Consider the following 14,719-nt stretch of genomic DNA (forward strand, 5'->3'; position numbering starts at 1 on the left):
GGGCTGCTCCTCTCTTGGGGCAGAGCAGGTGGCATGTCCCATCCCGGGTGGCCCACCAGCCTACCTGGCGTGGGGGTGGCCAGCCCAAGCTGGCCCTCGGCGTCTCTCCCGGGTTCCCCGGCCGCCGCGGTGGCCCATGCCACCCTCCCGGACGCTGGGCCGCCGGCGCCGCGCGGTCGGAGCGCTGTGGCTGTCTTGCAGCACCATCTAGTGCCGCGGACTGGGAAGCCCCGCGCCCCAGCGCTCCCCTCGAGAGCTACGGCGGCTGTTGGGGATGACAGTGTCTTCTGACTTGGGGCAGCCACAACTATTCCTCCAGTGCCGCTGCTCTGTGCCAGGGAATTTCCTGCAAGGATCCGGGAAGCATCAAGGGGTACAGGCGCTCCCAGTTCCTGTATCTAGCCTCAGCTGCTGGTTTTGCCACCTCATCCCATGGAAATCGGGCCTCTGCCCTCTCCTCTGACCACTTTTGCTTCTCTATCAGCCAGGTGACCCCGGCTCTGTAAGTCCCTCACTGTCAGGGTCTTCACGTCACTCTTGTGACTTTCTCCTGCATCCCCAGCAGTTTCTTAGTGCCCATCTTCCATAGCTGGTGTGGGTGTGATCCCTTCCCACAACTTTTCACTGTTCCCCTTTTGCACACCCAGGACAATGTCAGCCCTTTCCAGCCTGGCTTTTGGGACACCAGGAGAGCTTTCTGCAGCACTCTCCCGCTGTCCGCTCCTCCCCTTGCTCTGCATCCCCAGCTTATCCCCACTCAGCTTGTCATTCCTCCTGCATGCCTGCCACAGTTTCTACCCTGCCTGGCGCTGGGAGAGCAGGCAGGATTTGGGCACAGAGCTGGATGCCATAAGAACGGGATGCTCTGCAGGAGGGGCAGTGGCCATGGCTGGCCCCATTCCCCTCCTGTGGCAGGGGGTGCCGATGGGGAGCACTGCCGTGGATGTGGATGTCAGCCGTGCAGTGGGGGGAGGCGAGTGCCAAGCCCCAACTCCCAGGTCCTGCGGCACCAAAGGGCTGGTGGCTGGAGGCTCCCTGGGGCAGGAGGAGTTGGGCACCTCGGACTGAAAAGGAGCCCTTTGGGACCTGCCTCTGCCCTGGCTGCCCTCCTGTCTTTGGGGACAGATGGGGCTGCGCCCAAGTCACCTGGCAGCCCCGCAGTCCCTGTGTCTGGTTCGATGCCCTGCCGGGGCCCTGCCTGCACTGTCCTGGTGACCCAGGAGCAGGATCTGTGACTTCCCAAGAGGGACGGAGCCTTCCCAGCCCTCCTGTTCCCTCTCCCGGTGCTGCTGGGGGAGGACAGGGCCAGGTGAGGCGGGATGAGACGACGCTGACCCTGCAGGCTGCCTGTCGCCGCCACGTGCTGCCTGTCGCCGCCACGTGCTGCCCGCTGCCACGCGCTGCCCGCTGCCACGCGCTGCCCGCTGCCATGCGCTGCCCACACCCGCGGGAAGGTAAGAGTAGCAAAGCAGGCACCGAACATAATGTGGCCCTGGGCTGTTTGTGCGCCTTTTGTTCGCCAGTAACCTTCGTGAATCAGCTAATTAACCGCATTAGGACGGCTCTGCTTCCCTGCCTGAGCATTATTGGGCAGGGCAGATCTGGGACAGCGCCAGCGGGAGCCCCAGTCGGCTTTGCTGGGCGGTCGGGCAGCTGGGAGCCCCTGTGGCTGCCGGGGAAGGTGCTCGAGTGGCAGCTGGGGTGGGTACCACCCTGATGGGGTGCTGGCAATGGGCAGCGAGGGTCTGAGACGTGGTGCTTGCTGTGTGGTGGGGAGGAGCTGGCCCTGTTGCCCCCATCACCCTCATCGCAGCAGGCAGGCAAGAGCCCGACATCCCCAGGGTCAGGGTCCCGCTTCACAGCCAGCCCTGCAGCCCATCGATGGGTGTTTTTCATTGCCGTAAGCCATGCCCATGCTTCAGGGAGACTCTGTGGTGTGATGGACCCCAAAACTATGCAAAGAGCTCCCCTAAAGACAAAAGTGTGTTGTTCATCACCCTCCTCCCGTGCTTTTACCTGGTGGCTGTGCAAGACCCCAGCTTGGATGGCTCACAGGTGAAGATGTGGCTGAAGAATGAGTAGGATGAAGCTTGCTTTTCACAAGTTTCACCCCAAATCTCTCCGTGCCAGCCCCCTGGGCTGTGCATAGCCCTGGCTCTCGCCTGCTTCTCCCTCCCTCCTTTCTCCACTTCCCGATGCGCCTCTCGGCCTTTGGCTTCATGTCCAGGCTCTGTAAGGCTGCCTGGCCCTCACTGCTGGGTTTCCGCAGGCTGCTGGGGCGGCTCACAGCCCTCCTGACATGGGGGGCAAGCCCCATGTGGCGGCCGTCCGGCTGGCGGGGAGCAGCCTGTGGAGCATGTTCCCTGCCCCGAGGCTCTTGCAGAAACAAATGCCCACTGCACGCCGGTGGCTGGAAGGCACTCGTGCCCGCCACGGGAGCTGCTGAGGCCAAAACACCCCACCTGTGACCAATGAGCTGGGGAAAGCCACAGCTGTTGGCAGGGATTCGCCCGTGGCAGCTGCTGCTGCTGAATCTGGCTGGTTGCCTCTCCCAGGTGCCACTTGGCCAAATACCGACAGCTCCAGCAAGCACCGAGAGGCTGCAGCTCCAGGTGAGTCAGGGTTTTTGCAAGTGGCTGGGCTCTGGGAAGGGCCCTGGGTGGCGAGAGGCTTCTTGTCTGGCCCAGCTGGGTCCCAGCCCCCCAAAATGGTCCCTCTCACCACCCTGGAGCCCTCCCCTGTGCAGAGCCCAATGCGTGGACCAGGCTGGCGAAAGTTTCCCTGCCCTAGAGATGCCCACCAAGGCTTTGAGTTTCCAAGTGGGAACTTTTTTGGTAAGTAAAAGGGGGAATTGCTGTGTTGCTCCCTGCTCTCACTTCTCCCCTCCCCACCTTTGCACAGAGGGTGGTGTGGGGCTGCCCTCAGACCGTGGCCAGAACCACCCTGGACAGGTGGTGGCTGCGGTGACACACACACCCTGGACCTCCTTTCTTCTTGCTCTTGCCCTTTTCAGCCCCACTTTTCCCTTTGCCAGAGCCTTTGCTGCCCCAGTGCCGGTGGCACTGTACAAGGGACCCCTAGAGCTGCCCATGCCATGCTCGGGCCCTGGGAACGGGACATGCTGAGGACAGTGCCTTGGCAGCATCTCCTGCCCCTTCTCCCAGGGTTCCCAAATCCCCTTCAGCTGCACAGAGAGGCGACCTGCAGCTGCCGGGGCCAAGCACGGGCTCCTGCTCCGAGCACCTGGAGGCCCTTCACGAGGATTTTGGGTGGTGTCTGGTCAGACCAGATTGTCTTCCCTTGCCCTAGCGAGGCGTTTCTGCCGGCTGGATCCAGCCCCAGCATTTGCTCCATCGCTTCTTTAAGGTAGGCTGAGCCCCGCACAGGTGGAGGACTGGGAGAGGCTGGGGGGGACGGTGAGGGGCTGGTCCAGGGACAGGAGCGGGCGAGCTGCCGGCTATTTCCCACGGAGCCACTGGAGGGCGGCAATGACCCGCCGCAGAGCCGCCGCCGCCGCGGGGCCGGCGGCTCCGACCGGGCGCACCGGGCCGGCGGGGCCCGGCGGGCGGGGAAGGGGCTCCGGAGGCTCCCCCGGGCCGTGTCAGGACCCGCGTCGCTCCAGGTCCCTCTCCCAGGACAGGTCACCCCGCGGTGGCCGCCTGAACGCCCGCGGAGGGCTCCGGCGTGCGGGGCCGTGCGGGCATCCCCGCAGCGCGGGCCTCGCCAACGCGGTTCAGCGGGTGCGCGAGCTCGGAGCCTGTTTGCCGTTAGGCGGAGGGGCAGCCGGGTGAGGCCCGGTCCCGCTGGGAGCATCCCTCTGCCACGGGGACAGAGGATCCCCGACACCTGGTCGTAGCTTGGCTTGGCCAGAGGAGTCACCTTCTCCCTGTCTCTGCTGAGACACCCCCTGTGATGTCTAGGAGAGCACCTATTCTAGAATGCAGAGGTACCTGCTCTCAAGATCCTCAACCTTTTATATTTTTCGGTTTTGGGTACCTTTTCCCTGTCCTCTTTGATGAAGATCACCATTGCTGGGTGTCGTTCATGCTCAGTGCAGAAGGCATTTTGGTGGGTCTGTTTGTTTAGGCTGGCCCAGGACGGGTCAATGCTGCTGAGAAGACTCTGTCCTGTGAGTCCTGCAGGCTGAAATCCATCAGCGAGGGCTCATGAGAAAGCTGCTACAATGCTCTTCTCATGGGAATTAATGGTCCAACTTCAGTTCACCTAAAAAAAAATGATGCTGTATCCCTCCCACATACACCCCGCGTCCGAACTCAAGATCTGAAATGATGCGTTTCATTTCCCCATGACTTTCTCGAGGATTTCAAGCCCAGCCACATGACAGGCTGACCAAGGTGTTGAGTGATCATAAAGCTGCCCGTGATACTTAAGAGCAGAAGCTGGAGGTGCCCACTTCTCCAAATTTACACATACCAGAGCTGATGATAAATGCCAAGGGGAGAGGGAGAGCAGTGGTACGGCTCGAGAAGCCCACCGTGGCAAAGTTGCCGTTGTGTGTCATTAGAGCCGTGCGTGCACGGGGATTGTTGGTACCAGCAACCGCAGCCGCAGCTGTGTTCCGTGGAGCTCAGCTCAGCACAGGACTCAGGCTGGTGGGCTCAGGGGAACACAGGTTTTCTGGAGGGGTTTGAGTGTCCCCAGGAACTTCGAAGAGCAGAACAGCGTGCAGTGCTGCTGAAGAAACCAGTGACTGGGCAAGCAGGACAAACTGGCCCATGGGACTTAACAGACAGAAATGAGGCCAAGGAGAAACCTTGGTCAGAGAAGTCAGGAAATCTTTCTGATGTGGTCAGCTGGAGGAAGAGAAATTTAACAAGGACATGGGGGCTGTGGAAGAAGAAGGGCTGTGGAAAGCCCTGTTCTGCTGCTGGCTTGAGTGACAGGAGTTTGTACCTGCTGCAGGGCATTTTTATAACAGAAAGGAAAACGCACGGAACTAACATTTTTTCCCTTCTTTGGACGGTAGGAATGTTTTAATTGAGAAATTTGTTTTAATTACATTAGGTGATATCACAGTCTATTTTACAAGTTCAGGGTAAGAGGATGTGTGAACCAGTTACACAGAAATCCAGTGAAAGGATAAAAACCTACAACATGAGAAAAATGAAAAGTTTAACTTAATCCCCCCAAAATGAAACGCATTGAGAGTTTAGTGTGAGTGGAAACAGGAGATTACACCAGGATCCAGAGAAGTACAAAGGATGAGACTAACATACTTTACAGTATTGGTTCTGCATGACCATTGTTTGCCCGTGTTCAGAGACAACCTCTATTCCCCAGTGCATCGCTGAGCAGATGGTCCTGTCTCTGAGGGTTTGGTCTGGTCTTGTCAGAGGAGAAAGCGAAATAACTGATAGGCAAAGGTCACAACCCATGTTGAGCTGGTCCCCAGGGTCACCGCCTACAGGAGTGTCTTCCACTGGATAGTCGGGGGGTTCTGCACCAAGAACTGTACGGAGGAAAACTAAAACAGCTCCAAAAAGCCCCATCTCAAACGTAGAAAAGTCTCACTTTGGAAGTGCTTACGAGAAGGTCGTCATCATAGAATTTGGTTTCTATAATAACATTGCCACTGTGGAAGGAAAAGAGGAGACAGAAGAGGTATTACAAGAGTGCACGAACAGCAGAAAACGGCTGCTTCTCCCAGTGCTCTCACGAGCCTGGGCTGACATCTTACCCCCCACATCTTACCCCATCTTTGGTTTGGTGCTGCATGCAATAAGCACTGTGTCCTGCTCTGGGGGCCATCAGGGCTGAAGGATCTCTCCACCGCGTTCCTACACGGAGCAGTTCCCCCTATCCCTCCCTTGTCCCCCCTTTCTGGGCACAGTACCACGCAGGCTGCAGAGAGTGCTAACAAACAGCAAACTTCTGCTTACTTCTATTGCTAAAAATAAACCAGCAGTCCCAGCACCTTCAGGCCCCTTTTTCTTGCAGTGAATTGTGAAAACGGATGAGAATTCTTTTTTCATTCCCCATCTCTGTCCTCTAGTGCTGAGCAAGCTACTTCAACCATTCAACCACCTTAACATGTCGCTTCCCTCAAGAAGTGCTTAAATGCAAATGCACAAGCATATTTTATACGGACTGCAACAGAAACGTAGATTTGGGTGTGACAGAAGTTCTGATGATTTAAGTTGCTGACTTTGAGACTTTGGTAGACAAAAGTAGATCTTTGGGGCCATTACAACACTTGGACACCTGAGCAGTGTGATCTGACCATGTCTAAATAACTTGGCTCTTGAAAGTCAAAGGAGCAGTTCCGTCTCCGCTGTGGCTCTTGTCCTCTGTAACACTGGCAAAGCGGAACCCGGCAAGAGTGTCAGGTTTTCACTGTGGTGTGGCCAATGCTTGAACTCAAATGTCAGGGAATGTTCTCAGTCTAATATTCAGTCATCCTGGAATCCTTTGCACAGAGTGCCTGGGTTAGCACCAAATACCACATCTCCATTCTTTCCTGCTATGGAAGCACCGAGACAAACATGAGGTCTTTGGGAATATCAGAAAGTGAGGGGCTCTCCAAGCCTTGACAGCTGAAAAATGCTGATTTCTTTGGGCCACACCACAAAAATCTTCTGGATTTCTTAGGGCTGGTGATTCTACTGAAAAGCCTCAAGAATGACTTTAGGACACCTCCATGAATTGGAGAAGGATCTGGGCTGCCCATGACAAGTGGACAGACTCCAGGGAAAGAATGAGACACTGGAAAAAATCCTCAAGGTCACTTGGGAACTGGACTCTCAAAACTCTCAGTCATGCAAATGCCTTGATTTCCTGAAATTGTAAAAACCAACTTGTAAGATGTCTTTGTTTCTTTACTCTGATTCCCAAATCTAGCTCATCCTGTACTGACTGAAAGCCACCAGCTCTGGGAGCTGAGGACATACACGGCACCTGCAAGGTTCTGAGCAGACTGTGCCAGGGAGGACTATTCGAACACCGATGCTCTCTTCTGAGCCCACTCTCGCTTTGAAACGTGCTGTGAGAAGAAATCAGTGACAGCAGTTCCCATCCCAGTGTCTTCTCTATGTGATTGGCTTTCCTCCAGACAGGGAATGAGAGGGAAAAAACGCTGGAGAGGGAGGTCTTCCAGAGGACACAGTGACCTTGTGGTGAGACTGGCTGTTCCCTGTCTGCCTCTTGTTGGCAGGAGGATTCCCATACCCTTCTGTCTCTGCTGGCAATGTGCTCCTCATGAGCTTGCCAGCACCCATCTAGCACTGCAGGGAGGGGGGCTTTTTGGAGGGGGGATTTTTGTCAGTGATTACAGCCTCCCAGGGCTCTCCCTCAAGGAGCCTTTTCCGTCATTCCACCAAAACTCGTGCCTTGCTGTCCACACTCAGAGCAATGCCCAGGATGCTTTATTCTGACACAAGCCCTAGAGATCGCTGACCTGCTCAGAAGTCAACGTGCAAACACTGGCCAGGACCAGACGTTTCCGAGGAAGGTGCATGAATCCTGTTATGGGTGACTCTAAAATGACAGTTTTCTACCTGTTAGGTGTATTTTATCCTCAGATGCTACTCCATATGACTAAATGCATAGTTTATAATCCAATGTAAAAGACACAAAACTTGGCAAAATGGTCCAGTGATGAAACAAATGCTAGAGCAGCTCCCATGGGTGATACACTGCATGAAAAACAACCACCTTAAACAACAGCTGGATTTGAAAATGGCCCAAACTTTCCCCCCCACCCGGGATGTAAGGGGTATTAAGCTGCAAAGCATTTTAAAATCCTTTCATTGGTCACCTTTCAAAAAAATTAAGCAACTCTAATAAAGGAACAGTTCCACTTTCTCCAAATTTTTATTGCTGTATTAATGCAAATTGGACTACGGGAAAGAAGGTAATGAGGTTGGCTTAGCCCTTTTTATCTCTCAACAGCTAACAGTAGTGAAGGGTGATTCAGAGCTGGTAGCAGCTCCCTCTCTTCATTCCCACTGTGGCCCCCAAGGAAATGCCACAAACTGCTTTTTGTTTGCCTGCTCTCAGATTCTGTAAGCCCAAGGCACTCACGTTAAAACGTTAGCTGGCATCATCTGTGATTCAGGTGCTGCCTCTATCAAGGACTGCCAAGTGTTTGTGGAGTTAGGAATCACAAAACCGAATTCAAAGAACCATTCTGCAAAGTAAAAAGAAGATCCAGAGGCATTTGAAAGAAGATAAAATCCACAAATGGTCCTTTTGCTTTTCACCTGACACGCTGGGGAACTCCCTAAACTGTCCTGCTGTGCTGCCAACATTTTACATTTAAATTACTTTGTACAGCTTAAACTGCGCTGAACCCTGCCCTCCTCTTAAAGCAGATACTCCCTTTCTAAAATAGCTGATGGTAACGATAAAGCCACACCACTTCCTCAGCATTCAGTGGAAATTTCATCACACCTAATTGGGAACAGGGAAACCACACTCCCCCTCTTGCAGACATCCCCCGGATCCAGTTGAGACTAAGCGTACAACTGGTTACCCAAAAGACAAAGTGCTCAATGTTTTATCTCACCCTCCTCCACCCCAGATTAAGAGTAATGCTGCAGCGAGGGAGATCAGATGTGCAGCTCTGGAGTGACACAGACAATACTTGGTGGCCCTGCTGTAACCAAAGGAAACCAGAGGTTCCTTCAGCCTGGCCTCCAGTCTGGAGGTGGCCAGCACTAGGTGCTCCTGAGGAAGACGCATGAATCCCCGAAATGGGTGACTATGATAACCTGTTTTCTTGCCTCAGGCAGCCTGCGGTGGATTTATGCCCTGAAGCACGATTACCCAGACTGTTTGCTTATGTAACGAAGTGTTAATACACTTATGAAATGCTATCCCTAATACTGTGGCCCATTAGTCCTGACAAGATGAGTGCTTCGGTGCTACTCTGAAAAATTAAAATCACCACGTTCAACCCATTTTAGTTTCTCTAATCCCCGCGGCGCTGAGGTCACTCCCTGCGCTGCAGCCGGACTGCACACAGAGCAGACGCATACCTTCTAGACACTGCCCTTTGAAATAAACTTTCTGTTCCAGTCGGAATTTTTCCATTTGTTCTGCTGAAGAAAAGTTTAACTCCCGAGACACTGCTTTGCATTTCAGGATTTTTTTAGGAACTCGAGCTGTGAAACAGATAAAGAAGAATTATTTGGACACAATAGAACAAACCCAGCTGATTCAGGTGCTATTATAATATACTTTGAAATAATGATTAGTGCTAGTACCAGATCATAGTAGCAGGACAAATGCAAACACAAAGGACTTTGTTTTTACATTTCCAGGAGTGAAATACAAAATGCAAATGTATTAAGTACCTTGCCCAGAGCCAGGAATGTAACTTGTGACGGAACCAGGGATACAACACTGATCTCTGAGACTTCTGGTTCTTAACTATTTATTACTGAAAGACACAACTTTTCATGTAAAAAAATAAGATGCAACTGAATTTTTGACTTTAGGAAGCATACTGAAGATCACAAGCAGCCGAAGGGCTGCTTAGTACACCAAGCGTGTTAGCCCTTCTCACTTCTCCTTCCCTTTCAGAGTGTGCATCCCCAGCAAACCACAAACGGCTCGTTCCCAGCCCAGCAGCACTGTTCCAGCCATCTCACATAGCTCTGAAGCTGTCCTGTAAAAGTGTACAAGATGTCTGTTCCCCAAACGCTGAGACCCACAGAGGCAGGAAAGTCAGTACCAGACTACATACAGAGTTTAAGAGAGAGAGAGTAATTTGGCAATCCAGAGTATGTGGGCTCTTGTAATGGGTAAGACTCCAACAGCAAGTGGCAAACTGCACCTAGTAGATATTTTGTAAGGCTTTTTTTAGAGGTGGAGGAGTAAGAGAAGGGACAGTTTGGGAGCACTGATTAATATGCTGAAAGGTCCTAATCAGGAGAATACGAGGGGGAGTCAATATACTAAAAATCTCCCAAGCCGGTCATACTTCAGTGGTGTGATTGTACATAATCCTTCCTGCGTATTAGAAAATGTTTCATGTAAATTTATTAGAATAAAGAGGGGAGGGAATACAGCTGGCATGTGCTTTATGAGCCAAACTGTTCCTAAATGGAAAGTGTATCAAAACATCCATGAGCAGACAGCAGGCTGCTGTTTAATAAAAGGAAGAGTCCACCAAACCCCAGGCAAATCCATCTAATGCGGAACAGTTTAATGGGGTAGGACCTTGATAGGAAACCAATTTTGAGAACTGGAGGACTAGGGAATGTAAGCTACCATCCTATCCCATGGAGAAGTACACAGCCCATGGTTTGTTGGAAAAAAAAAAAGAAAAGGTAAAAATGAAAGTTAAAAGTGTATAGTTTTAAATGTAAAAGTTCTCTAATTATTTTTAGTCATTTTTCAGCACAGAAATCTGCGTGGCACCATCCTTTACTGCCCTCACAAGTACAGACTACAGCCTGTTATGAATAAACATCCCTCTGCAGTTAAGTATAAAATGACTTCTGCAATTTTGTAATTACGTTTCTTTCATCCCCAAGACAGACTGCTGAGAATGTTTGCTTTAACATTGTAAAACTACAAAATAAAAGGTTACTTTTAATAAAAGTAGGACTATGTAGTCTTTAAACCCTTGATCTAAGAGATTTTAAATATGTGTATCATCAAGCAGAAAATTTTAATTGAAATTATTAATTTTAAACTCATTTTGCTTTTATACCTCTTTTTTTTCCATTAAAAAGACAGAAGAGAAAGAAGTTTGATTCTCGTCAGTTAGGACCATTTTAAAACATGCTGAAATGCAGCTAAGCAGACTTTATCCTAAATTCAGTACTGCTTTTTGTTAGCCTGAGGATATACTATACCTGTACATTCATTTAAGCATGTACACAGCTAACATACATTTAGTCAGATACTTAATTCTGATTAGATTAGAAAGTGACAAATGACGTATTTCTTATTTACTAAGCAAGTCATTTTGGGTCCAACTGCATTTAGTTAGAAACTGAAATTCAATTAAATAACCTGTATCATTATTATGTTTTCATATAGTTTAATAAAACTTCCTTAAATATTTGGGATGTGTAGGAAAGAAAGCTATCTTAGCCAAACTTCTCTTGTATTTCAAACGACATCTTTTCTTAGATAATGAAAGGATTATTTGTATTTCCTGAATGAAAGCCAGCTGTGGTGACTGGGAACAACACTGGGGATTCCACAAGTGCTAGACCTCAGCAGCTTACTCCAAGAGTGGAAGAAACCAAACTTTACAGATTTGCATGTCTCAGATTTTCTCCCAGTTTTGAAGGCTCTGTCAGTGAATTGAGCTGACTGGGTATATGGAAAAGCTCCTGCTCTCAAAAGCTGGTTTAGATGGTCAGCTCCAGTGCTCAGGCAGTGATTTTCAGTACCTTCAGCGGTTTAACTTTAAGACTTCAGCAGCAATCCAATACCACATTAATATTCTTTTTATTTAATCTAAGTGGTAATGGTAAGTTTAGGTAGTAATACAGTATCGTGATTTGAAACTTAAAGAGTTCATTTTTTAAAGAAACTGTACTTAAATAGAAGGCCTGTTTAAAAAGCAAATAGAAGTCTTGTTTAAAGGAAATACATTTTATTCGCTCTGCTATATATTTGAGTCTTTGTTTGCTACGTCTAGACTGTGATTTGCCCTGAATGGCCACAGAACACATGCACACAAGTACTATGTAATGACTCTGAGAGACACATGGGCTTCATTTTAAAATAATTATTCTGACTGTTTGCCCTCACTGTTTCTGTTGCAGGACTGCACCAGAACCTCCTTTTAATTCATGGTCAGGTTATCCTCCTGTGTTGGACACCTCTCCCCTTTCTTAGCCTATTTATTGAGAATAATCTATCCATCTCAGCCTTCTTTTCTTGCTAAGCCATACTAAAATGGCTTTTTTCCTCCCTTTTCCTAAGGAAGACCATCCTCCCATCTGTAATCTTTTCAGTCACTTCTCCTAATAGCTCTTCTCTGCACCTGTTCCAGTTTGCGGCCATACATCTAGAAGATGGATGACCGAACTGCACACCGGATAAGGTCTTAACAATTCCTTGTACAATGGACATTAATCTCGTGCCAGAGTTATGTTTTAATTAATTCCCCAAGCTCCTCTGATGCAGGTGAGGGTTCCTGTTTTGTATGTGAGGAAACTCTGAGTCACCGTGAGGTGATATGATGTGCCAAAGCGAGAAAGATGGCAGGAGGGAAACGGGGCAATGCAACAAACCCTCCTGAGACACAGCTCCAGCTGTCCTCTCTGCCCCAGAGCACACACCTTCCTGCAGTTGGCACTGAACCATAGCAGTGCAACAGTCTGTTGAGACAGAGTGAAGGGGGTTCAAAGTCTAGCCATGCGTCCAAGGAGAAACTTTTACAGCACAAAATCTGGGAAGATTTGGAGTATTTTTAGCTGATTTTCTTCTGCTTTCTAAGGCCTGATTCCTCATTTCTCCTAGGTCTCCTGTTACACAGTTATTTCAAGAAGGCAACACATCAATAACTCACAGTTTAAGAGATTTAGTTTTAAACTGACAAATTACCACATTTATTTTGAAAGTTTTACCTCAACTGCTTTCCTACAGTTGTAGATGAAGGTGCCGGAATGTCTTCCTTCAATATAGCTATCTTGTACGATAGGCAGGAATAAATATCTGCTAAGGCCTATTGGCAGGGCTGTTAGCTGTTAGCACTGCTATGAGAATGGGTGTACAGGTTAGCAAGGCTGAAGGAGACAAAGCTTGGAAAATGCTCGTAGCAATCACTGGGTCACAGCTTTGCTTTCCTCTAGCTCTGACCTGCACCCTCGATTCCTGGTATCACGCCCCTCTTAAGCTGAGACAACCTACTACTCGTCCTATTAATGAACTCTTACCACAAAGCAGATGAATGTTGACTGGGGATCAAATAACGAGAAGGCAACTTGTTTCTCTTGCACCTTAAGCTGGCTTTGAAAACAGGTATATTTCTGGAAGACTACTGGACTCACAGTGTTTTGCCACACATTTTCTGTTCGCTTTCTGGGCAGAGGAGGATCTTTATACACTGGCTGCCTCCCTCAGAGACAATAGATTTTCCAATTTGTGGGAGAGGTTGAGTCCTAGCAGTGACAGGCAGAACTCAGTCCTTGATGTTTAACCAAAAATACATCAATGTCACCAGCATAATTAAATGATCATGTTCACTCCACTTATTGGAGATCAACTGCAGTACTCACGTAATAGAAAAGCCTTCAAAATTAATTCAGTGAGGTCAGATTCTTCACACAGCCAAAGCCAAGCTCTTGGCAAGGGACATTACCTGTCACGGTACTTTGTCACAGAGAAGAGTAAGGGGCAGCAAAGTCCTCTGCTACTCAGCAAGGATGGACATGGAAGGGCAACAGGCCTTCCTAGCAATGGTAGAGGGGCAGGAGAGCAGAGCAAACGTGCCATGTATGCCATTTTAAAGCAGAGGTCAAGTTTAGTGCAAGAGAACATTAGGACAGTTGTAGGCAGGCAAGGTATGTGTATGCTTCTTCACTGGTTCTCCATTTGACCTCTACCTTGACTAAACCCTGCTGTTATACTGAGAAAAGTCAATATATTTCCATCCTTTCCATTTTGGAAACAGCACTCAACCTAGCAAAGGCTGGTCACTCATTCCTTACCCAGCTGAGCTCCCTGCTTAGCATTGTTTAACTTGTCCCCTTTGCCAGCCACTGATCCACTCCCACCCTTCTCCACGTGTCCCCAGGTTTTTGTGGTGGAAGCCTTTGAAGGTGTGAAGTCACAGCCAGGACATCTGTCCTTCAAAGCAGGGGTATGCTTGCAACTCTGGTGACCTAGACATGCACCACCACCCAGCCCCAAAATGCACAATAAGGCCACACAGTACCTTCATGCTCCACTCCAGGTACAGACAGATCTTCTGTTCCTTGCCAGAGGATTTTCCCTGTTTCTGCATCCCGAAGGTTCATCCAGTTTCTGATTGGGAAGCAATTCAGGAAAATAAGCTATCTTCATCCCTAAATGCTGCTCCTAGTACTCTTTGCTAAGCTCTGAAATGGGCTACTCCAGCTGAGTTTCAGTCATGTTTTCTGATTCTCAGGAGGCCAAGGAAAAGAGGCACTTTTTCCCAGAAAATAAATGAACAAACCAACCCTTGACCAGAATGAATGCAACAAGAGCTATATAGTCACAGATTTAGTTTTCACTTTAGTCTGAAGCTTGTTAACCTCATTTATCATTTTCCATGGCTTCTAAAGGATTAAGGCCATGTCACTGTGCTGCAGGGAAGCAAGAACGTTGCTAACAATAACAGATAATTCTACACAAACAATTGCTGTTCTTCAGCATTTGAAAAATGCTAGAAAAACAAGTGCTTCCTATGTAACAGTAGAAAAAGAATAACATCCAATTGAGTTTGTTTGCTGGTTTACAAAATATTAACATCAAGGGTTGTTCTATTGCTGTTGACCTGATAACTGCCACTTATGGGAATTCTTCAGCTGCTGAGTGCCAAGCAAGGAGAGATCCTCTTTTCACTCTCAGCCAGTGCGGCTGTGCCAGCTTTCAAAAAGCCCGGATCAGTGAATTAGTCATTAAAGTTCTAGCATGAAATACTCATCTTTTCAAAGGGACAATTAATAATGATCTTAAGCACACCTTTGAAAAATCCATCCCATAACATAACTCAGACATCGACACACCAGAACAAGGAGCCTGCACACCTGCCCGATGCCATTCGGAA

At 49.2% G+C, this 14,719-nt stretch overlaps 1 protein-coding gene across 1 annotated transcript in view; it reads right to left on the reverse strand.

Annotated features, from left to right (window-relative positions):
• Positions 1–4,977: 4,977 nt before the first annotated feature.
• Positions 4,978–14,719, reverse strand: part of PDE6D (phosphodiesterase 6D) — a 39,239-nt gene continuing 29,497 nt past the window's right edge. The window contains exons 2-5 of the mRNA XM_086618381.1: positions 13,865–13,953; positions 8,997–9,122; positions 8,041–8,146; positions 4,978–5,593 (exon numbers count right to left, since the gene is read on the reverse strand). Of these exons, the coding sequence (XP_086474507.1) occupies positions 5,512–5,593; positions 8,041–8,146; positions 8,997–9,122; positions 13,865–13,946 (396 nt within the window). The 5' untranslated portion in view covers positions 13,947–13,953 and the 3' untranslated portion in view covers positions 4,978–5,511. The remainder of the gene's footprint in view (positions 5,594–8,040; positions 8,147–8,996; positions 9,123–13,864; positions 13,954–14,719) is intronic.

Source organism: Tauraco erythrolophus, chromosome 11 (assembly GCF_009769465.1).
Source record: "Tauraco erythrolophus isolate bTauEry1 chromosome 11, bTauEry1.pri, whole genome shotgun sequence".
NCBI classification, from domain to species: Eukaryota; Metazoa; Chordata; class Aves; order Musophagiformes; family Musophagidae; genus Tauraco; species Tauraco erythrolophus.